We start from the raw sequence: 25,387 nt of genomic DNA, 5'->3' as shown, positions 1-25,387 counted from the left end.
ACACATATTTTCTATTCTGTTACATTCTATTTCACTTTTTTTAAATGATGAACACAAACCATTAAATAGACTTTACTACCCAGTAATGAGTGGCAGAGTGGCAATCAACATTTTGCCAAAAACACTGCATTATAAAATTCTTCTTTTTATAGATGGCAACCTGGAGGCATCACTTTTAACATCAAATTACCTTAATATATGGATTTATTTATTTAGAAATCAGTAACTTCTAAACTAGGTGGTCTCTTTAACAGTATTGCTTTATATTTGAATAGTCTTTTCAGGTGGATGTAGATTATGATGATATCAAGATGAAAAAGAGGCTTTCTCCTGTCCTTAGATTTGATGGAAGAGAAATACAGAAATAAACACCTTTCATAAAGTGTTGTACACAATGATGGGAGCTCCTCTGGGGAACAGAAGGAGAGCCAGGCAGTGCCAGGGAGGTGGTCGTTAGTGGCTGCCCAGGTGAGAGATCAGGAAACACTTCAGAACTAAAGTAACTCTAGATGAGTTTGGAGAGATGGGAAGGACTCCAACAGGCAAAGCATGGGAGCAGGAAGGAAAGCAACCAAGTAGACAAGAGGCACTGACCAGGTCTGGGAGGTGGACACAGCTTGCCGGGACCTACAGGCAGACCGCCAGGGCTGCAGGCCAAGTAAATGGGAAGTAAGTGGCCAGAACTGTCAAAAGGGGACAAGCTACAGGGCTCAAACTCGAGTAGTGGGTGACTGAGAGACACCAAAGGGTCTTAATAAGGAGAGTGTCCTTGTCAATACTGTGCTTTTGCTGATGAAACTAAGCAGTGAGTGGTGCAGAGCATGGACTTAAGGGAACAGCAGGAGAAAAAGCTGTGGCCAGATTAAAGCGAGACTGCAAAGGTTGAACAAAGGTCACGCTGATAAAAACAAAATAAACTGTAGTATTACAGGCCAATGATGTTTATATGCAACAGAAGGGGAAAAAAATAGTTCCTAAATAATCATGTAAATCAAACAGGATATATTACCTAATTTTTAAAAATACCTTTTTTCAAATACATCAATTGCTTCAAGTGAAAAGTACACTTAGATGTTTTATATTTATTTAACACTTTAGGTTTGTTTCTCAGGCTCCAGGCACATAAGGGTGTTAAATAAATGAAACTAATCACTAAGGAATATATAATATAGAAAAAGCCCTTTGTTAACTTCCTTATGTAATTTTCTATGAAAACACAAAGACAAAAGTTAAATGCCATGGTGTTTATAATCTGATCTGCAAATTCGTATTTCTGTGGTTAAAGCTCTCTTACATTAGAGTCACAAAGGATTTGTGTACTTTTCAACACCTATTTTCCAGTTATTAAACAAGCAGAGATTCAATGTCTGGGCAAAGTCACTCCTGACTGAGTTACTTCTTTATAGAACCCTAACAAGCCCCTGATAAGAAACAGTGTGCTATACTTCCACACATCTTCAAAGCTGATGGATCCGCAGATGGAGAAAAAAACCCTGATTTGGCTTTTCTCTCTCTACGCCACCTGCAGAGAAAGTCCTCAATGATTTTGAACTGATATCCTGGTCACCAGTTACAACAAAAACATCCTCAACAGTCCTAGAATATCTTTCTAAAGGGCTCAGTCATGATTACCTTAAGGTATAAAAACTGAAAGCATTGTCTAAAAATGTTTTCTTTCCATGTGCTCTGGGTTATTAATCCTCAATTTTACACTTCAGCCTACTCTGTTTCCTTCATAATTGTCTGACACGCTAACCAAAAGATGTCTACTAGACTCTGGGGTAAACTGGAAAAAATATGTTAATATGATTTTTACTAAAATCAAAATTCAATAACTTAAGAAAAATAGATTTTGAAGTACATTGCTACTAAGCAAGGTACATTTAAATATATTAAATGAGTTTATCGCTTCATGTTAAGGTCACAGAGCGACATACTGTAAATTTCCAAGTATCAAGAAGTTGCACACCCATATGAGTATAATGTATGTCACATTTTAAATTAAACTAAATTTAATTAATTTAAATTAACACAATTTAAATTAACAAATATTTTATTACACAATCTGTGTAAGAAATGTGATTATATTTTATTAAAAACACTGGTACTGAATAAGTCTTTTGGTACCACTATGAAAAACTTTAATAGTTACAATAATTTCAAATTTAAAGAACAAAACAGTGATATTATTTTCTTAGGCTAAACTGTTTTGGATTTTTGAAGCACCATGATGAAGCCATCTACAAAAATTAGGAATCCCTTAGCATTTTACATCTCTTTATTTTTATATAAATATAAAAAAGATTCCTACTCACTGTCTCCAAACTGTTACCAATGTAGTTACCTATTATTACAGTCACTAAGTCTGTATTAGGAAAAAAGTAATCTTTATGCATGCATTAAAATTAGTTATTCACTTAACTGACATATATAGAACTTACCCCTAATGGAAAACCACCAACTCATGCACAGAGTACACATTATTTAAATGTTAAAAAAGAAACTTTACCTGCTCTGAGGTGTCCAACTACGTCTGCAAGGCTACCCTTCTTTACTTTGGTGATGAAGGCACCAAGGCGTCCTAAGTCAGTCATCTTCCCTCCAACCACCTGGATAATGATAGACTCGTAAGTGCCTAAGACTCACACTGAAACAGAAGGTCACTCGTTGGAGGTATTAATCCTACAGCCTTTAGGATGTGTTTAGAACTGAGTGTAGGAAAAAATGAAGTGAAATGCATTGTTGATGGAGGGGTCCCACGGTACAGGTGTGAAAAGAAACCACATCTCATTACAGGGGAGATGACCTTGAGTTCTAGGGACGTTCACGTACCAGCCCCTCACATGGACCCCACAACGGAGGGTCCACGGACAACATACACCCTTAGACACAAGGGCCGGGTCTCCCCCATCACACAGCAAGTGTCTGACACTTGACTAACTCGGGTTCATTGTCTCCATCCTCTAAATTAACACCTACCATTTGAATTTCTATATTCAGATAATGCCCCATTGTGACATGAGACCTGGACCTCTTTTGTATACTTTTAAGAGAATGTAGGTCTAAGACAAGAAAGGGGGTTTTCAAAAAAAATAATTAATTAATTTATTTTAATTGAAATATAGTCAGTTTACAATGTGTTAATTTCTGGTGTACAGCATAGTGATTCAGTTATACATATTTATATATTCTTTTTCATTATAGGCTATTACAAGGTATTGAATATAGTTCCCTGTGCTCTACAGTAGGGCCTTGTTTATCTCTTTTATATATAGTAGATAATATCTGCAAATTCCAAACTCTCAATTTATCCCTCCACCCCTCCCTTCCCCTTTGGCAACCATACGTTTGTTTTCTATGTCTGTGAGTCTGTTTTTGTCTATAAGACTGGAGATCTGAACCAAGAACAGGCTGATTTGGGGAAGCAATTTACCAGGGTACAGAGTAATAGCCTAAGTTCATCTCAGCTACCAACCTCATCTGAATGCCCTCCCTCATCTGAAACAACATGTGATCTCATCTAACCCTCCAAGTCTGAGTTCTACTGCTGCGTAATGAACACTCTCACCTGACTTGTCCTCCATGCATAAAACTGAAATACACCTGAAAGTTTCTGAGTGTAATTTCTCCCAATGCAGGGGGGGGGGTAAATGTATATAATTAAAAATGACACGGATATTGTCAAAAGTTGAGGTTGATCCATGTTCTTAGGGTCACACCCAAGAGTGGAGGTGATCAGAATTATTTCATTGGAAGAGAAATCAATGGTACTAATCAATAGGGTGATATTAACTGAATATTTTTTTGAAGTTGGATTAATATTCAATGGTTTTGAAGAGGTCAAACCATCACACAACTATAATACAATCTCTTGGTAAATGATAATTTTAAAGCAACCTCTTTAAACATTTCTCTAAGTTTATGAAAGCAAATAAAATCATGGGTTTTAACACACATACACAGGCACACATAAATAAAACAAAATGTATGTATATTTTTTCTTACCCAAATCATTTATCTTTGTAGTTTATTAGTTTTTTAAATTATATCTGTTAGAACTCAGTATTTTAAAAGATACATTTTACTGTTTTGATATTACCATAAATTCCACTGCCCTTAGGAAACAATCTCTTTAATAATGTTTTATGTTGCTTGTCAAGATATAATAAAATTATGAGGTCCATATTATCTAACTTTACTGCCTTCCATTAAAGCTATTTTAATGTAAAAATTGTCCTTGAACTTTATATTCAAATTCTTTAGTTTTTTTAATATTTTATTGCAGTTGTCAAATACATCTGTATGCCATTTTAACAAAATGATTTAAAAATATTACCCAGATTAAAATACTAATTATACCATAAGACATTAACATATTAACAAGATATATTCACTGGAAGAGGAGAAAAGGAGGTTTAAAAATCATTGTCAGTTTTGTAAATAAGTTCATTTGTGTCTTTTTTTTTTTTTTTAAGATTCTACATCTAAGCAATATCATATAGTATTTTTCTTTCCCTTTCTGTTTTACTTCACTTAGGATAACAATCTCCAGGAGAAAGAATATAAAAACTAATATATGTATGTATATGTATGACTGAAACATTATGCTGTACACCAGAAATTGACACAACATTGTAAACTGACCATACTTCAATTAAAAAGAATGCAAAAACAAAAAATCATTGCGAGAAACTTTGTTGAATGCAGTCCATGCTATATAATTCACCCTTCAAGAAGCATTAGAAGCCAGCATACTTACTTTCAGACCTAGCAATGCACCTGATTCCTTGGGCATGGTCGTTCTCTTGTTAAGAATAACACGTCCAATTAAACGGTCGCCCTCTTTAGATGGCTGCCAGGTTACAGGATGCTTTAAAACATGAATGAAGATAAAAAGATAAGCTGTTTTCTTCCTACAGAGACAGAATTATTGGTTGCAGCATGATGTGATTTCCTCAGGTAAAAGACACTCTAGAGGGAATTCTTTATTCTGGGGGGCTCTATCCTTGGCTTAGAACAATTTTCATTTACAGCTATATTTCATTTGCAATAGGCACTTACTATACTAAATAGTTCTAAAAGTAGTCAGCAACTAAATGCATCTCTGAAATACGGTTCCGAAGTGAAATTAATTGAAAATTTAAAATATATCAGCTTACATATAAATAGGACCAATTCTGCGTGTTGAGTTATTATTAATGTTGGTGTCACTAACCAAAAACTATCTCATTTACACACAGTCATTATTTAATACTTGCTTTTACTTATTTTAAAATTTGTCATAAATATTCAGTGATAACTGTTTTTCTTCCCAACTGTACTGTCTTAAATGAATCAGTATTTTCTCTCACAGAATACACAATGGAGCAGAATAAGATTACTATTGATCACTTATCAGACACAGGATGGCAAAGGGCACACAGGTTCCCTGGGCTCCCAAATCCTCCTTCCCCAGATGCTTACCGAACTAATAGGTGATGTTTCCCGGCTATGCCACGTGGCAGGATCCAACCAGTAATAATCCAAATCACCTGCACAAGAGGAAAAGAATGAAAAGGGTAACGGCTTTCCAGGGGCGGATGTGTCACTTTAAGAGCGACCTCTTCAGTCTACAAAGTAAAGGGTTACACATGTCATCATCTTGCGTGTGTACATCTCAGAACGACAGACACCTGCCCTGCATCCCCGGAATGAACGTGTGTTACAAACGCACTTCGTGCAACGGGCGGGTTATCTCTCACTCTCAGTCGAGGCATGTGGAAAAAGTATGGGAAGAACTAGGTAGACACACCCACCTCCCCTCGAAGCTCTGTCCGCGCCAACGCCCAGCCTGACGTCCAGCGATACTGGCTAAGACTGTATCCTTGAGCCAAGTGTGAAAATTTAGTGTGTCCCCTACGACTCTTCCCAACCACATCATATCTTCAAAATTATCCCTTGCTCTCGACTTTCTTCCCTCATTAGCTGAACAACCAGACACCCATTTTTAGGACACGGTGTTGAAAATTAAATTTCAAGAATAACTTTGAGCAAGAGACCACCTACAAATGACGGAGTGTTCAATGCCACTAAAGTCCCAAAAAAGACTTTTTAAAAAATCCTAACTTTGTCAGCATGAATTTAGGAACTTTCCATTTTGATTTTTTTGGCTTAAAAATACAATGCTAAAGAAAGTCTAAAATAAAAGAAAAAATAGAGCGTAAAAGCAGCATCGAAGATAGTATAGGAGGAGAGGTCAAAGTGGGTAACCACGTGAGAGCAAGTGACCTTTTACATTTTCAACATCAGATTAAGTCAGTGAAATTTTTTTTTCTCCCCAGGGATCCTGAGAGGAAAAAAAATTAGGTGAGTGAATAAAGCATGTTAGATGTTTCACTGTTGGGAAAATATGTTTGGCTGATGTCTGTGAAGGTCGTAAGTGAAGAATTTTATGTGGATGACCAAAATGGCAATTGCAGGCACTGTGCAAGAAATACAATAGAAAATGACAAATGTGTAAAATCTGCAGACACAAAAAAGTCCTTCAATTTCTTTGTAGCTGATTCTGTTTTCCTTCTGCATAATATCTTACACAAGTTGAAGGAGAATGCTCTATCTCTATATATATATATGAAAAGAAACACTAACATTTTCTTCAACTATGTCATGTAGATAACAGCGGTATATTCTGTGAAGGGGTGAATTTTAGAAAATTGCATTAGCAGAAACTATATGCTGTAAACATTTACTCCATATTGCTCTCAAAATCACATACTTTAAAACACAGACACGGCTTCGTGCCAATGATAGATTTCTAGTATTTTTCTGGACCACCTTAGCTAATGGAATATAAGGAAAGTTGTAAAAGGCGTGGTTTTTTTCCCTTTAGTTTCTTTGTGAAACTGCTTATTTTTAAAGCTGCCTTGTTTTTAGTATTCCAACACTGTTCCTCTTGAAAGAAAAACTATTTATCATTATAATAAAACGGAAGTTACTACTAAGTAGTAACTACCAATGTCATTCAAAAGATTATTGCAATTTATGAGGCTTTCTTCCTAGAATTTCATATACCTAGTCATAAGGTCTGATGACTCCTTAAATGCAGATTCTTTCCGAAATCCTGTGACAAATGAATAGAACCAGAAATATCTGTGGGGCTTGAAGAAGAAAAAGGAGTCATGAAGTTGGAAGCTGCTTGGAGAAGTCTTTAAGGATAAAGAAACAACAACAAGCCTTCTTGTTTTAAAGGCTTTGAGAAAACAGCTCATCACCTCCTTTGGGAGCTGCCTTAGATCTTGGGAACTGGACTCCTGGGGACTCCCTCTCAGCTCACCCTCCCGCCCCTCATATCTAGACACACGTGTCTGCTGTGCAGAAAGTGCTCCTTGCAGGCAAAGAACCAAAGCTGGTATTTCTCGTGCAACTCCATAATGGTACTGAGCACACTTTATTATGAAAACACCACTTTCATGCAGTGGTATTCTATCATTTACAAGCTTTGGAGGGTAACGATCTTGAATGGAGTCTAAATTAATTGGTTTATGTAGTATTAATGTATATGTAGTTTGCCTGGCCTTCCAGTGTGCAGTTGGAATTAATTCTAACATTAGTTCTGACAATGGCTTTATGGATGCTACAGATTTTACAACTTTAAAAACTCTGATCTTCGTTTTTGGTCATGCATAGCATGGCAGAAATCTACTAAGAATTACTAATAAATGCACATGTAAAAAAGACATTAAGTATTTCAGCACACAATAACATTTGCATATATGTTAGTATACAGTTACACTTCCATCACATTCTGAACAGTCTTTAACAGTTTTCCTAGCACTGGCTTCATTATCAACCATTAAAATATGACATTTTTGCGGGGAGGGTATAGCTCACTGGTAGAGCGCGTGCTTAGCATGCATGAGGTCCCGGGTTCAATCCCCAATACTTCCATTAAAATAAATAAATACATAGATATATCTAATTACTGCCTTCAAAATTAACAAAATTTTAAAAATATATAACATGTTTGCTTAGAGATTGACAAAAAATAAATTCAAAGATCTACATATGTAGTTTTAGACTGTATTTGTTTCTTCTTTCCTTGTTTTTAATATTATTCACTTTTTAAGTACTCTAATTTCCTTATAAGACACATTTCTCTCCTATCGACAGAATAAGTGACACAACAAAACTTCCTCCTAAAATATTCAGAACCTAGTATTTCATTAATATAAAACATTTTTCTTGATTACTTTCTTAATGGGTGATTAAAGATATTGATTGCCTGGTGGCATAGCTACAAAATGATAAATTCATGGTATTTGCTTATGGAATTGGTACAAAAAGCATTTTGGTTCTAATGTCCAATATAATTATAAAGGAATCAAATTTACTATTATCATTCATTTCGATGCAGGAAGTACATCAATCAGATGCTTCAGTTTACCGAAATGGCTCAAGTTTATAAATATCCAAAGAAATGTTATAATTTGAGCATTATTTTTTGTGATGACTTTAAAAACAGACTTTCATCCTATCCTTTGTGAAAAAGCAGGTTAATTAAACTTCGTCATTAAGCACACAGCTTTCACTGCACAAAGAAAAGTCAGCTAAATGACACATGAGCTTTCTGTCAAGAGAATTATCTTATATGCTACACATAACATGCATAAATATGCACGTCTGTGATTTAAATTTTTGTATCTTATGATCTCTAATGTCAAAGCACATTGGATGGGTTCCAGTAAGACCAATCAGAGTCAATGAACAAAAATATCTCCTAAATAATACACATGCATGATTGTGTGTGAGTATATTAAAATTGTAAGGAGAAAACCATTGCTCTAATTTCACAATTCAATATCTATTTAACTATTTACATAACATTTACATTCGACCAAGTGGGATGTATATCCAATGGGTAAAGAGTAAAGGAAAAGTTATCAACACCAAAATCTTGAAGTGTTAGAAAATCTGGACTACTCTATTGCCAGGAGAAATATACAGCGTATTTTAACATCATTATAATGGATGATAAGAGATGGGACTCAAACCAAGTTCAAGACTGACTCACAGTAACTCTGCACAATTTCTAATTCATATCCGTAATTCTGCTACTTGTCATCTCAAAAAACAAACTGTTCTTCCTTTATGGAACAGGCTGTTACCATTCAAAAAATGATAAAAACCATGGACCAAAAATCAGAAGAATTATCCTTCCAGAGCCTCCTATACCCCTTTACATTTTTCCTCTTTTATTTTTGTTTATCTTCTATAGCAGGATGTGTGTTGAGACTGAATGAAATTAGAGGAATCCTAAGGTACTTTGTTACAGCACAGCACACAGACAAATTAAAATACTAGGCAAAAACATGTTTATTGTACGTCTATCTGTAGTGTATACATAAAAGCCAACTCAGTTCTGAGACTGAGTTTTTAATTTGAGACCAGGCAGGGTATTTTAACACTGAGTACTGTGATCGGCACATGAGTTAATAAATAACAAATATTGCTTTGGTTATAATATGATAAAAACATTCATACATTTTAATTCATTTTAATATTTTACAAGCACATTCTTTTCATAGATGGGAAATAACATGTGAAGCCTAAGAATTGAGGTAAAAATATTAACTTCTGATTAATACAGTGAAAATGCCACTTTGAAATAGTTTTCCCGTATTGTAGAAGTTTATTTTGGAGAGTTTTATGCCTCTAAAGGGCACATATGTTCAGTTCCACCCCTAAATTATATTTAATAACAGAGATAACTCTGGAATCAGTCAGCAATAATTCGCTATACAGCAGAGCCTTAGAAAGCTTAATTTTACCTAATTTAACAGTCAGGGACAAGAAACATTATTTAATATGACTTATTATCTAGGCATTAAAATAAAATGGGAACATAAACTTGTTAAATTTAATCATTAACCATATAATCTGTGAAATAATAAATACTATGTGTACAGATGCAAAATCACTGAATTGTCATTCACAATTGAATTCCTGTCAGTACAAGTTCCTAGCACATAAAACTTTGGGTCCTCAAATACTTTTTGGTGATTTCATGCAAAATCCACACCAATGTTCACACCACAATTTGATGGCAAACAATGAATAATTAAGTAGCAGATTTGTGCCCCTTGGACGCAAGGCCTGAGGCAGGGTTAGAGGCATCTCCAAGCTATTGGTCTTCAGCAAAAACCTCTTCAATAATCCTAAATGACTTAAATTCCAGTTTTTGATGTTGGCCCAGGGCACACACACAAAGGGTCATTCCTTGGAAGAATTATGTTATCTCCAACTCTAAGAGATTTATTAGAAGTGGCTGTTCTACAAATGCACCTTAGAAATTTCATTCTCAAAATTCCCGTTGGTCCACATGTTGCTCTGTTTTTATCCTGGAACCAACAATATCACTGTCTCTCTCTCTCTGGTATATTAATGTGATATAAATACATACTATTATTCAAGTATTCAAGTAAATACATACTATTATTGATTAAGTAAATCAGATATCAAGAATTTTGCTTTCAGAAATTACTTATACTTAATAGAACCTCCAGAGTTGCATTACCTCTAGAGAAAGATTTGCTTGAGGATCTATGCTTCTGTGTCTCTGATTTATAACCTTAGAGGACAGGAAAGAAGGCTCGAGCTGGCCTGGGAAAGGAGAATTTTGTAAACATATTTCGCAGAGGTGATACCTCTCTGGTTGTACGTATTGTTTGGTGAATTTGAGAGCTAACTTTTAGAATGTCAACCCTACCACCAGACAATTCCAAGAAGCATTTATGTGAACCTCAGTATCAACATTTCTGGCTGAACTCTGAGCCCATTCAGTGATTCTGATAATCCCTTGACTTGGGAGATAATAAATCCCACAGCATGCCACTGTTCCTTCAAGGGTAGGAGAAGATAATGTGCGTGAAACTTCTGTATAAACTATAAAGCACCACAGAAATGCAAGTTGTCATGAGAGTGTAAAAATATACACTGAAAGGGATTTCCAATAAAAACATGGATAAGTATTTGTCAATTTACAAAAATATATGCTGAAAAGGATTTCCAATAATAATATTGATAAGTATTTGTTGATTCGTAAAAATATACACTGAAAAGGATTTCCGATAATAATAACTTTGTTGATTCTAACATCGTAATAAAATAATACTAATTTTTTTTTCTGCCCCACAGTTTACTTTTCTGGAACCTTGAGTAATTAGAGAACCTCACTACATTTTAATTTCTCTATTAACAGTATTATGTTACCTAATATTTATAATTGTGTGTTTTTTTAATAAAACATAAAAACCAGCTATTGTATAAAAAGAGCACTGTACTCGAAGCTGGAGACTTGGACTCTAATCCTAACTGCCATATTAGGTGAATTCTCTCAATAACATCCTTTCATTTTGGTTTCTCTATTTTTTTTTTTTTTCTTTTTCAAATGGAGGTACTGGGAATTGAACCAAGTACCTCATGCATGCTCAGCATGCGCTCTACCAACTGAGCTATACCCCCACCCCCAATAACATCCTTTCATTTCCATTCTCCTCATCCTTTTCTGTAAAACAGGGACAATGCCACTTTCTCACAAAAGTTTCATGCGGATTGAATGAGATTTACCAGTCTTGTAAACTGTAAAGGACTTTAGAAATAGATCTTATTGTATGATTACAAAATCAAGATCAGGAATATGAAATCACGGTGTTAGAGATCAGATCGATAGTTAAACAGCCATCAACACTAACATAGATGTCGTATCAGAAATCCTTCCAAAAGATGACTTGAAATGGGCTCAGAAAAATGGTAAAGTCATTCCGTTTATAAAAATCATTAACTGGCCTGGTATAAAACAGATGCTCAAGTGATCAGAAGGAAGGAATATTTCTTTAATCTCAATGATTAAATGAGAAAAAGAACCATCCTACACAGAAACAGTAGAAGAAATTTTCCCCGTTAATTCCCACAGAGCTGATGGGAGCCTGAGTGGTCAAGAGAATGGTGACTTTTACAGTGAGGTTATCTATACATCGAGATGTACACAGATTAACCTAACCAAAAACATCTGAAAGGATTCATTGGGACTGTGAAGTGATTAATTTGATCAGGCTGCACAACGTACCCTTCATCTGAAAATAAACATTTTCCCATTTTTTCATATGGTCATATTTTTATGTGTGAAAACAAAGCACTTTTCATGTATAAGCAAAATATTTGTGGCTGAATTTTTCCATATCAGTAAATAAGCAGGCTATTTTTTCTCTTCATATCTTCTTTTCTGATGACTCAAGATATCCCCCAAAATATTCCTTTGAAACCAACTGGTATTATGGCTTAAAAAAGATTTGGTACAGACATTAGTTATGGAATATATTTTAATATTTATAGTCTAATATAATATTTATATTCTAATAGGACATAAGATTCCTAACTTTCTAATATTACTTTTTATTCTTAACAAAGTAATCTAAATAATAACAAGATTGATGGTTTTAAGAAAACAACTATAAATTTAAACATGTAATAGGGTCACTCTGGATGATGGTGTCTTTGAGAAAGCACAGAAAATTTTGTGGGTTTACTTTAAATAGGCCAAAAGATATTGAGAAATAAAAAGCTATTTGAGATAGTAAACAGTAGTCATCAGTTTGATATTTCCTAGTGTTAAAAGTTATATAAAGTTATATATTGGAAAGTCTGTGACATTTCAAGTTTCAGAAATACCCCCACAACAGTGATGTCCTTACTTTTCTATGTCCACATTCACCTGATGTTACAGGCCTCAGAAGAAGTCTGTAAATTAAAATTTCCAGAAGTTTAGAACCACCACCACCAAGACAAAACACACACACACACACACACACACACACACATACACACACATACCCCTTTGTGCCTTAGAATAATAAAAATAAGTATGTTCAGGGTGTTCAGGAAACCTAGAGCAGGGTATATTTATCATCCATATAAATAACAATAAATATGTATCTGAAGAAAGATCTAAGGTCACTGATGAAAGGCAAAAAGATTTCCACATCTAACAGTCTAGAGAAGAGTGCATTTCACATGTAAACATGGGCTGAGGTCTCAGGACAGAGAAATTTCTTCCCCAGAATCTACATACGGAAAGAACAGTCGGTACCCAGGAGAGCAAGTCACAAAACTAACCATCTCAGGGACACTTTTTTTTTCTTTTTTCCAACATAAGGACCCTTCATCATAAGACTTTGGGAAGTGCTACAGGCAGGAGGGAAGTATTTTACTGCAACTTTGCAACTGACCAGGCTTCCACATTGACACTGAGTACTCCATTCACGTGGGAGAACGGCTGTCACTGCAAAGTCTCGGAATAACCAGCCAGGAAACCCTGTGGAAAAAATTGGGGTTTACTTGTTTTCATTGTTTGGGGACTGGATATTAACTACAGGTTTAAGAAGCTGTAGCGCCGGGCAACTTCACAGCAGAGACATTACAAGAAAGCACTCTCGATGTGAATATCTTTGATCAAGAAGAACATGAGTCTTTATCCATACCTCACACCCAGGTGACACTAGCAACCCAATATTAACTTGCAATAAGGCTGAATGTCCGATTTCTACCTGCCTTTGCATCCCAAAGACACAGAAATGAAAAATATGGAGGTGACTACATTATCTGGTTTTAGTGATGTATAAATAATGAGAATAATAAAAAAGATGAATTTGAAGGGTATACAGAACAAAACGGAAGTACTTATGAGGGACTGATGCCATTTGTCATTTAAAAATATATTATTAAGCTATAGAATAGTAGAAAGTAAATTCACCCCTAGCAAACATGTTGGTAACAGACAGGTGTTTTAAAACCAGAGCTCCATCAGAGTACGTTACTGTAAGTATTGTTTGTTTTTCCTCTTTTCGTTTTTGTTTTATTTTGCCATTTGTTTGTCTTTGTTTTTATTTTGGCTCTCCAAACAAATAATTTATATATGTGTTATAGGACTTTTTTTAAGTTGGAGATTCCTCAACTGGCAGTGGGAAGTTGGTAGGCATAGAAATTTGGAGAATATTTTATGCCTCACTGTTATTCTAGAGAAAACTGCTAAGTACCCATATTCACAACCTTCAAAATGATAGCCACAAGTAACCAGGTTGCATAATGCTGCAAGGTCACTGGCCTAGATCCCCCGCTGCAGGGCCCCAGTGGTCAAGCTGTCCAAAGGGATGACCTTTCAACCATGCTCCTGCTCCAGATGGGAGGGGCAAGTGATGCAAGCAAGAAAGCACAAGGGAAATGGAGGAAAAGAAACAAACCCACAAATGCAGGTGCACAATACACGCCCTGCTCATCACAAAGCAAACTAAGTTCGGGTTGGTCAGAAACTAACCTACTTACAATAGGGAGGAACAAATGTGACTCCATATCAGATCCGTTCCTTTGGCTCTAACCCTGGGCTCTGTTTCCAGGGCTTAGTCCAGCTGGTTCTGCACCTTTGTAAAAGAATGTTGCCTGGGGGGGAGGTGGTATAGTTCAAGTGGTAGAGTCATGCTTGGCACGCACAAGGTTCAATTCCCAGAACCGCTTCTAAATAAATAAATAAACGAATAAATCTAATTACCTCCCTCCTCAAAAAAAAAAAAAAAAAAAAAAAAGGAGAAAAAAATAGAATATTGCCTATAGCTTGAAATAGACAGGACAGCCCATTCTCCAGGCTCTGACCTTTAAGTGCATAACACTTTCCCATTATATAGACATTAAAAAGTTGCAGAACAGAGAGTAACATTTGTCTTGTTGGAGGTTTACAGGGCCATCACGACCTGACCCATGTGGACAGCTGCAAGATCAAAGGATTCTGACACCAAGAAGTCTGCAACAACCAACCACACCCTCTCCTCTTTTTAATATAAAAGAAGCCTGAATTCTAAGTCGGGGAAGATGGTTCTCTAGCACTTTAGTCCCCCATCTTCTCAGTCTGCTGGCTTTCTTATTCCTTGCCTCAACACCTCGACTTCGGATTTATTGGCCTGCTTGCAGCCAGCAGAACGAGTCTGGACTCAGTAACCCACTGACACAGGAAAGGAATTTTCTTCCAGAGTCCCTAAATATTTAAGATTTGGGTAAATGAGTCTAAAATTACATTTCCAGTATAATAATTTCAAAATATATTCCTCTTAGGTTAAATTCTCATATCAAAACCTGTTACATTAAAAAATCAGGATGTCTTTAAAAAACCAGGATGCCTTAAAAGTTCTCTACATGGTTTCCTGGCTGGTCACAGGTGCTGTCTTGAGATGAATGGGGTTCCCCTGGGGAATGCGGGGCAGCCTTATGCCCATGTGGGGGATGCTTAAATTCAGGACTCACCCAGCTGCACTGATCTAGCCAAGCACACATCAGAGGGGACATATTCTGGAGTACACTGTCCCTGGATATTTGTGAAATGTTTAACTTAAAGCAATAATAGAGAGAGAGGGCTTTGTAAGGGATGTGCAGTAAATCAAGTTAAATATTCTAACATCTAACTCTGAATTAATGTGGACCACCAGACAGCCATATACCCGGACTGCACTCTATTCCACATGGTCCCTTCCCCTCCGAGCCCCCACTGTCCTATTACTGTATCGTCCTTCAACATATTAATTGCACAGATCGTCACACAGATCACACTGCTGCTACTGATTATCTTCTCTAGGAAACGACACCTAAGAAACATACCTCTGCTGTCAGTATCAGAAAAAAAAAAATCAGCATGCACTTAACTGGTTTACCTTATATGATATGGATGTTGTAGATTTTTCACTAATGACATTTTTCTCAAAGCACATGTATATTGTTTATGGTGAAACTTATAGGCTAAATGTTCTACCCTTACTTTCCTTCACTGATCTTTTCTTTTCCTTTTAACTTATTCTGTATGGCTATATTTTTACATTTTGGTGGAAATGTTAAGTCACTTTTGGTATGCAGGTGGATTTTAAAGTAGGAAATAAAATAAAACTGAACAAATATGCACAAAATATATTATTTAATATATTTATTGTAAACTCTGTTTTCTTTAAAATATAGATTTTTCCATCCATTGATCTCGACATATCTCTAATAATGGTGAGATGAGAAATAACTAAAATGCCATTGATGTAAGATGGTAGCTTATCTGTAGCCTAGACAGCAGTCAGTGTTCAGTAAACAGCAAATTATTGTGCCCAATTTGGGAATCTTGTCAAAGGCTAGAAAGCAAGTGAAAAAGGCTTCTCTTCTAGCAAAAACCAATATCCAAAAACAAACATACACACACACACACAAAAAGACCAATATCAGAAATCTGAGCTCCTAGACTTTAACTCCATCAAAAACCCAGAAGGCCTTCACTTCTAATTTTACTGTCACAATCACAAGAAAGTGTCCCTGGCATTCAGCTCCACAGGACCACTGAAGATGCACATACTGAACAAGAAAAGAGGTTGGTAGAGACAAGCACACTGACAGCAATAAAAATTCACAGGGAAGGGGACAGGAAAACTTAAATAAAAGCACAAAAACAAATCAAGCCAATTGATAAGGCTCTACCTGCCCTCAACACTTTCATACTGTGAGGAGTTCTGAGATCATAATCGTATGAACGGGCAACATAATAGACTGATGTGATAACAATCTCCATTAGGCAACAACTAAAAGAATTACTTTATGGCACCGAAAATTTTATGAAAATAGGATGAAGTCCTCTTTTCAGCCTCTTTGCTTTAAAACAACAAAAAAAGAGCCACGTACGATTCTGACGAGAGAGAGTTTAACCGAAATAACGTAAACGAACAGTGTCAGTAACAGCAAGGTGATTGGCAAATATTTTGCATATTGGAAAATTCAGCTTATGCAGATTGATGGATTTTAAAGCTCCGTTTTTACATTTCCAGAATTAAATCGTTATTCATCAACACTACAGAAAACAGAAACACGTAGTGACAGTTTATCAAACACTGCTTTAGATTTAGTATGTATTAAAGTAAAGATTCCATGCACCATAATAAATATTATTTATTTTCTCTCTTTGTTATACTTGGACATGTTGCGGATACAAAAAAGTGGGAAAAATAGGTTAACTGCTCTTTGTACAACGCCCTGTACACAAAGGGGTTGCACTGTCGTCTAAACATTCTTGACCCAAGGTAACCTCTCTCAAGTAAGAACAAAGCAAAGCAAACAAAACTATCTTTTCTAGGGGACTGACTGTGCAACTGAAACAAAGTGTGAAATTAACAGACATTTGGTGAAAAAATGGAAACTGAATACTGTTAGCTCGGACACCTAAAATTTTCAGGGACGTTCAATCTGAAAATTGAAATTACTCTTCAATTTACGAAAAAGATGAAATTGAATGTTGTTTCAATGTTAAAAATGAGTTTTCACATGTGTTTTCTAGTGCAACTTTTATAAATCCGTAACTAATCTTTCTTAATTAAGACATAGAGTGATGTCATTCACAAACACAGTAAATATCTTTTAATAATTTCTCCCAATAAGCATGAGCACATCTAAGGTTGATCAAATAACTCCAATGATCTTAACAACGTAAGATCATTATGCCACAGCTGATTTCCATATAAACATACCTAAATTTTAGCAAAAATGCCTTACTGATCACAACAAGAATGAACTGGAGAAATGGATAGAACCTACAAGAAATACCAGATTATTATACTGATCATAATAGTTCCAATATTAAGAGAAAAAATCACAGTTAACCTTAACCTTTCCTAAAATATAAAGACATGTATTTTATATATACTTTAAATCCAATTAAAGGCTCATCTCCACTTTAAAATGAGTCATTCAATAACATCTCCTGAACTCCACCTCATTTTCTTTCTACCCAACAAGACTGTAAGCAGCATTTACTTTTAGGTATAAATGCCTTATTATTCATATTTGAAATATATTGGAAAGAACTTGCATTAAGATAACTGTTGCAACTGAATTCTAGCTGCCAAATTCTTTTTATTTTTCAAATGAAAAACTCTATTACTCTTGCTGGGCTACTGGGCTACTTCTCATTTTTCACTGTGGAAAAAAGATAAAAACGTTGAAAGCCAACATCTTGCTAGCCCCTTTTATAATTTCATTTGTTACCAAGAATTTCGACAGTTCTTTCGTCTAAAGTGATGCACTAATAGTTCTGAGGACAAAAAACAAAAACAAAAACAAAAAACCACACACCCACAGATACACACACACACATATATCTGGACCTACTACAGTCTTTGTTCAGTGAAATTATCATTGCCTCACATTTTACATCAACGAAAAACGTACCCAGCACAATTTAGCTTTGTAAAGCCAGCCAGGGCTGGTGGGGACCAGGGACAGGCTGTTGAAAGATTCTGTAGCACAAACTCGAAAGGGGTAACTTTAAGCAAAAACTCCAAAGAGAGTGCCTTATCCTCTCTACAAAACACGGCTTTCTCGCCAATCCTCAAAAGGGTCTTTTAGATTACACTGATATTCTGGACGCATTTATTTTATGCTCAATCATTCTATCACTTTCCTGCCTTCATGGAATATCTCTGATTGCAGTAAAATCTCATAGATGAAAACAACCCTTAAATAGGGATTTCTATAATTCTAAGTCCAGTCTAGAACCAGACTAGCCTCTGAAGTAAGGGAATCACAACGTAATATCAAAGAAGCCTACTGTCAGAACAAGAAATCCTAGTCTCTTCTGTCTTTGGGGGTGGAGGGATAAATTGGGAGTTCGGGATTTGCATATACTAACTACTATATATAAAATAGATAGACAACAAGTTCCTACTGTACAGCACAGGGAACTATACTCAGTATCTTATAATAAACTATAATGAAAAAGAATATGAAAAGGAATATATATGTGTATAAATGAATCACTATGCTGGCCAACAGAAATTAACCCAACATTGTAAACCAACTATACTTCAATAAAAAAAGTTTTTAAAAAATCTCTGATACACCACTCTGAGCAGAAGCCAGCCCTAGCCACCCCTTCAAGTGCTGGTGAAATAATTTCAGCCCAGGTAAAGTGCAGCCTCTACTCATCTAAATGAAACACTTATGTTAGATTTGAATTTTCAGTCACCCCTAATCCCTTCACTTACCTCAATGCATCTAATCATTTCTTTACCTTATAGAGCGTTAAGCTTGGGATGGATTTTTTTCACTATGACGTGAAATAATGCAGCTCAGGAAGATATCAAATGGCAATTAAGTTTTGTTAGGCAAGATCACTCTGAAGCAGGTCTTTTCAGGTGGGGCCTGAGGCCTCACACCCACCCTGAGTGGGGCCAGGGTCTCCCGGGGCAGTGACCCTGCTGGCCTCAGCTAGAACCCGGGGGTGGGGTCCTGCCTGCCTCCCACCATGGTTGGAGGACCTTGGGTTTATTCACTGACCTTTATTCATTTTATTCACTGACCTAAAAGAAACAGGTTGCCTTCCAGCAGGCAGAACTTATTCTGCCCCTGAGTGTCAAATACTTTGTTCTTGTGATCGCTAAGGCAAGTTTAGAACCTGGTTTTCGTGAGCCCTTTCCGGCGGCCTTGACTGAGGCAAGGCCTGAGTGATGAAAAGCTCAGAAGAACCCAGTTAAAAATAAGACTTCTTACATGATAATGAGGATCATTCCATATCGAAGGCCCTTTTGGACAATTGGTGTATGATGTCCTTGAAATGTACCTTCTCGAAGAACGTCTCATGTCATCACCAATTAGATTTAGGGGGTCAATATACTCTTTAAAATTGTATGTAAAATTTGGCGTGCATAAGGACTTTCCTGTAGAGAGCCTACTGCTTCCTTTATTTCCCTGAAGGGCCCATGATCTCTCTCCAAATTAAGAAGAAATGATTCAAGAGTCTGGATGGAGTGACTCGGGCTGGGACCCTGCTAGAGTGCCTTGCTGCCCCACCAGAATTGTCCTGTCCCTCAGGTCCTCAGCCTCAGTGGTGGGCTTTTACCAAGATCCCCCATATAAGCTAGACACTTAGGAAATGAAGAAACTATACTCAGAGAAAATGAGCTTTGTGATTTCATACTGAGGGCAAGGGGATTCATGTTAGAAAGCACTTTTGTGAGCTTTCAAGACTCTAGTAAATCATATTCTTAAAAGCCTTTAATGTCAAGAGGGAAGACAAACACTATATATACATGAGTCACTGCTCCCTGAAGCATGCCTTGAATTTAATGCCATTTGCTAAAAGGGAAAATGCAGGAAAAAATAATAAACTTCATATAACCTAAATAGGTTATTAGAAAACATCAATCTTAAATAAATGTAAATCATAAATAAAAGCACAAAACATAAATAAAAATGTTGAAATAAAAGAAAAACCTCAAAGTGGATAATAAAAAAAAAAAGTTCCAATTTGGACCTGCTTAGAAGTTAAGAAGAAGCTTCCAGGCCTAAGCATTCTCTAGAAAAAAAAAAAAAAGAGAAAAAAGGCAAAAAATTATTGCAAGGTTCACAGCTTCTTGCTACCAAAAAGACTTCAAAAGCTTTCAGTCAGTCTAAAATACATGACGAATGTTACTCTATTGAAAACGTGTTAGAACCCACCATCTATTACAATCAATATGCCTCCCTTTCCTGAAATCAGCTTAAAAATTTGTTCAATGTTTAGAATTTGTCAGAATTTATCTCCCAGGTCTTGAAAACTTATACAACTCATATAGAACCTTCCTTGAAACAACCGATTTAAATTAACTAGGCATTCAAAATGCGGGGTTACATTTCTACAACAAATTGACCAACTCCTTATATGAGTAATGACCAAAGATGGCTTACTTCAAGCAAGCTGTCCAAAACCTAAACCCATGTCACTATCCTGCAATCTACAGGCAAGACACTATGTACTGTAAAAGTCTTCTTAATTATTAATATGATCATATTTATAAGATAATCACTAATTCTTTCATTGATTTCTCTGGGTTGATATATAACTTCCCAATCTCCCTGGACTTAGAAATTTGAGACCAGAAAGTATTTATTTATTAAAGTGTGTGGATTCCCTGGAGAAGTGTGGGGAAGAAGATAATATGTGCTGTTCACTGAGATTTATTTTGTCTTTGTTTCCCAAATGACTTCCTTCACTCCTCTAACAGAACTCTCCTCAGGAACATTCCCAGGCCAAACCTGAAAATGAAAACATCTCCTTCTCCTAGAGAGCTTTCCAGTCATGTGCAATGACTAACAACATCATGTAAAGACAGAAAGCCAGAAGAGGCTTGAGCGGACCATCTTCTGCATGATGGAGAACTATTTTACTAATAAACCTATCACCCTCCTATGTGCATGTGTAGAGACAATAAATCAGGCAGCCTGGTTCCTCAGAGCTCCATAGAGAAGTTGATCCCACTGGGCATCTCTCATTACTCAGGCACAGGTAGGTGGGAGAGGGGACCACCACGGCTTCCACCTTCCCCTCCTAAAGGTAGCTGTCTGTCACCAAGACCCAGTGACTATGACCTTGAACACCAGACTCACGGTCTTGATCTCCAGCAATGATTAGCCACTCTGCAAGCACACAGCTCAATTGATAATAAAATCCTTCTATTCTCCCGAAAACACGTTTAGTTCGTCTAGACCCATGGACGGGCAGCCATCCCATTCACACTTTCACCAGGGGGGAGGGGATGGAAGCGTCTTCTTGGATCTTACACTTGCCCTCAGCGGAAAGTGGACCTCTGGAAAGTCGTCTGCTGAGAACAGCAGGCAGGAGCCTCCCTCCATGCCCTCCCAGCACCTGGACCTGAGCAGGAGGAGAGCTCGGATCTCTGCATCCAGCATCCTCCCTGCACCTCATCCGGTGCGGCAGGACCCGGGATGCTCTGGCTCCTCCCAAGGCGGGCAGTATGCCAGCAGGTGCCCTCAGGACACCTCAAACTCACTCAACGCCCATTTGGCAAAAGAGTTCCAACGGAGCCAAGAAGATTTACCAGTTTAACATAAAAGAGCCACCATCTCCCTTTCAAAACAGCCTTAGCTGCTAAAACACTGTGAAGGAAAGGAAAAACTCAAAGAACTCTACTGCTTCCCCTTACCAAGAAAACTGTATACCCTTACACACTTAGCAGGAGGGTCTTTTTGGGCACAGAAATCTTCAGATGATCTTGAGCACCTGAAAAACGCTATGCCACTCCCACTGAGAATAACAGCAGAGTCCTTTATCAAATTGGCAGAGCAGACTCAAGGGCAGAGGGGTTAGTCACTCTGTCACCCAAGGTCGCACACTTGAATCTCTGACCCAGAGGACTGTGTTTTGCGTCCCTTCTTTCTGTCTGGGTTCTCTGTTCCCCCTCTCTGAGCAGTTTTCCTTTTAGTCTACAGCTTAACGTCACACAGAAACACAGGCATTTCGGTGCTGTGCTCTAAAATCAGGGCTGTCGGTCAGGGGAAACCAAGCCTCAGCAGTCTTTGTCTCAAGACTTCAAAATAACAATCTCTACATAAACTGATGCCTTTCTGTTTTTGAGAAGATTAAGCTATGAAGCCTTCTAACTTAGGTAAAATTCAGTAAGCAGGGAAAACAACTCTTTTCGGTCAATCAGAGAAGGAACCTACATCCTTTCTGGATTAACTGTATGTTTTCCACATATCAAGTTGAGAGTTAAATACTAAATCATAGACAACTAAACATACACTTCAGATATTCATTTAAAAGCTGAAACAGGAAAGAAACTTCATACAATGCAACTAGACAATCACTACTGCATTCTAAAATGATAATAACATTTGTGTCATTTCCATATTCAAAACAAAATATTCCTTCTTCTCCACAGATAGTTAGAATCTAAATGAAGCATTTGGCTATCTTCCCCTTTGGATAATTAAACAATATAGCCCATTAATTTTAGACATGTGCATATGCATAAGATGCATTGGAGAGGTTAGTTTACCTGTTCCTGAGGGCAACGTATGAAGTCGTAGAAACTGCAGAAACCCACAAACATAACAGCAGCCGTCAGAGGGGTTAAATAAAAGCTGTTGGCATCAAACCACTAAATTCTAGCTAGCAAAGGCAGCACATCCAGAACGCAATAAAAAAAATCCACCGAAATGCGCAAGAAATTTTAAATAAAATTCCCTGTGGTCCCTGCATTCTAAATCGAAACCCCCCCAACCAAAAAAAAAAAAAAAAAAGCCTGCAGTGTCCAACGTTATACAACAGTGGCACTAAACAAGGCCATAAGTGCTGCTGTCATCAAAACAGAGCTCTGCAGTGTACAGATCTCACTGATCATCGCATCCATCTATGCTAGAGGAAAGAAGTTCCCACTGGAGCAAACACCATAGCTCCGGTAGGTCCCTTCATTAACCCTTTCCTGAAACAACGCATAGAAGATGCTACCTTCCTGCAGGCAGAGACGTGAAATGCAGTGGTCCCTGAGACCCAGGAGGAAGCTTCAAAAGCTCCTCCTTTCATCCCCGCCCCCAACCCCCCGATGACATTTCAGGAGCTCTCCAGGGGCAAACATAACAAAGGCCAGCAAGACCCCTTCTGGCTCGTGGACCCCAGAAGGCTCACCTGGAATGGTCTGATCTCATCCTCACTCACTGGCAGTGGTCCTGCCAACCCCCAGGTGACAGGTCACTTCCTCTGCGGTCCCCTGTCCGAGAGCGCTTACTCAGCCAATGACTACACTGGGCACAGGGGACTGTGAACCAGAGAGCAGGAGGGACTGCTGGGAACAGGACAAAGTGCTTCTTCAGGCTGTGCTGGGACGGCGGCTGGCCTGGTGCCGATGTGGGGCTCGTCTCAGGGGGGCAAAAGGACAAGCCAGTCTGGGATTGCCAGGGAGCTGGGGGCGGGGGGAGGTGCTCAGAGTTCCCATACTTTCAAAGATGCGGGTCTCTGATGATTGGAGTTCAGAGTCCACGAGATCCTTCTCACTGAGACACAGAATCACTGCCCTCTCATGAGGTCTCCTATAACTTAACCACCCTGTACCATGTGTTACACAACAAAATAACAACAAGGTAACAACAAATGAGTTGATTTGAAATCGTTACTCCTCCAATTCCATTTTTATCACGGTACATTATTCAATTTCCAGAAACAACAATGAATGATGATACACTTCTCTGAGCTACTAGCGAATACTACCAAAAAGTAGGGGCAGGCTGCTTCTAGTTTGTTTTAGAAAATGCAACGACCAAATTATATTGAAGAAAAGAATGAAGAACCACATTTTATTTATTTAAACTAAATGCACTGTGTTTACTTAAATTATAGAGACTTGTCAAAAATAATTACTGGATAAGAAAAAAAATCAATAGTGAACCGTGAATCATCTCATCATCACCAAATCAAGTGCAAAATATATCAGTCTGAAACAAAGTAACTAATTTGAACATTTTTTCCTTTAAAAAAATATATTTCTTGTCTCAGAGTCTTTACTTTTTTTTTCCTTTTCCCCAAACTTCCAAGTATGCTTTAATAAACTGGTTTGCATAAAAAAATTGGCCAAACTGTTACTGGTTGAAAAGAGAAAAGGAAATGAGCATTAGTTGAATGAGTCTGTGCCAAATATTGTGCTTTGCAGGCTGATTTTATTTAATTCATTTATTGTTCACAGGCATACGGCAAAATCAATAGTATTTAACCCATATTACAGGTGAGGCTCAGAGAAGCTAATTACTTTGCCCCAAGGTCACATGGTTTATAACTGGCAAAGCTGGGATTTGACCTTGGCTTTGTTTGACTTGGAGACCCACCTGCAAACTTTTCACTACACCCCAGCCGGCAGGAGCTACTGTGATTATTTCGGTAGATTACCTCTAAATTGTGGCAGTTTTTGTTAAAATGCCGGTGATCCAGTGTGGAAAACCGGTGAGACAGGAGGGGCCTACCATAACCCACTTCCATTTTGGGCACCTGGAGCCAGTGAGGATTCTCCAGACCCGCGAACGGGGCTAACCTTACACTTGCTCAAATTTGTCTCTTTCTCATCACATGCTGTCAGAAGACATAGGGATATCAGGGTTTGGATGAGAAGCTGCTGGACCAACACATATACGATGAGAGCCAGCGACCAGAGAGCCAACACTCTCCATGACCCACGTGCTCATCTCCCTGAGCAGAAACTGACACCCTGTAATTGCATCTGATTGAAATGTAAGAATCTATGGAACTCACAGGCTGTGGAGGCGAAAAGCCAATTGAATTAAACCTCTTTTTAAATACCCTGCATGTGGCTATGACGGAGCCTGAGCTTTGAGATATTTCTTTTTTTCTCACTTATCATCTGGAATGGGTTTATTTCAAGTTATAAAATCATATGAATGCTAGTAATCAGCGGGGAGGGTACAACTCAGTGGTAGAGTGCGTGCTTAGCATGCACGAGGTCCTGGGTTCAATCTTCAGTACCTCCATTTAACAAATAAATAAGGAAGCCTAATTAACTCCCCC

At 37.4% G+C, this 25,387-nt stretch overlaps 1 protein-coding gene across 49 annotated transcripts in view; it reads right to left on the bottom strand.

Annotated features, from left to right (window-relative positions):
- RIMS1 (regulating synaptic membrane exocytosis 1) overlaps nt 1-25,387 on the bottom strand; it is a 450,375-nt gene that overhangs the window by 155,266 nt on the left and 269,722 nt on the right. For all 49 annotated transcript variants that reach the window (XM_064486964.1, XM_064486968.1, XM_064486969.1 and 46 more), the window contains 3 exons: nt 5,464-5,531; nt 4,760-4,870; nt 2,510-2,609 (listed from right to left, as the gene is read on the bottom strand). In XM_064486964.1, coding sequence (XP_064343034.1) covers nt 2,510-2,609; nt 4,760-4,870; nt 5,464-5,531 — 279 coding nt within the window. The remainder of the gene's footprint in view (nt 1-2,509; nt 2,610-4,759; nt 4,871-5,463; nt 5,532-25,387) is intronic.

Source organism: Camelus dromedarius, chromosome 6 (genome assembly GCF_036321535.1).
Source record: "Camelus dromedarius isolate mCamDro1 chromosome 6, mCamDro1.pat, whole genome shotgun sequence".
NCBI classification, from domain to species: domain Eukaryota; kingdom Metazoa; phylum Chordata; class Mammalia; order Artiodactyla; family Camelidae; genus Camelus; species Camelus dromedarius.
Note: the sequence above shows the minus strand (reverse complement) of the source record. Positions and strands in the feature narration are given on the sequence as shown.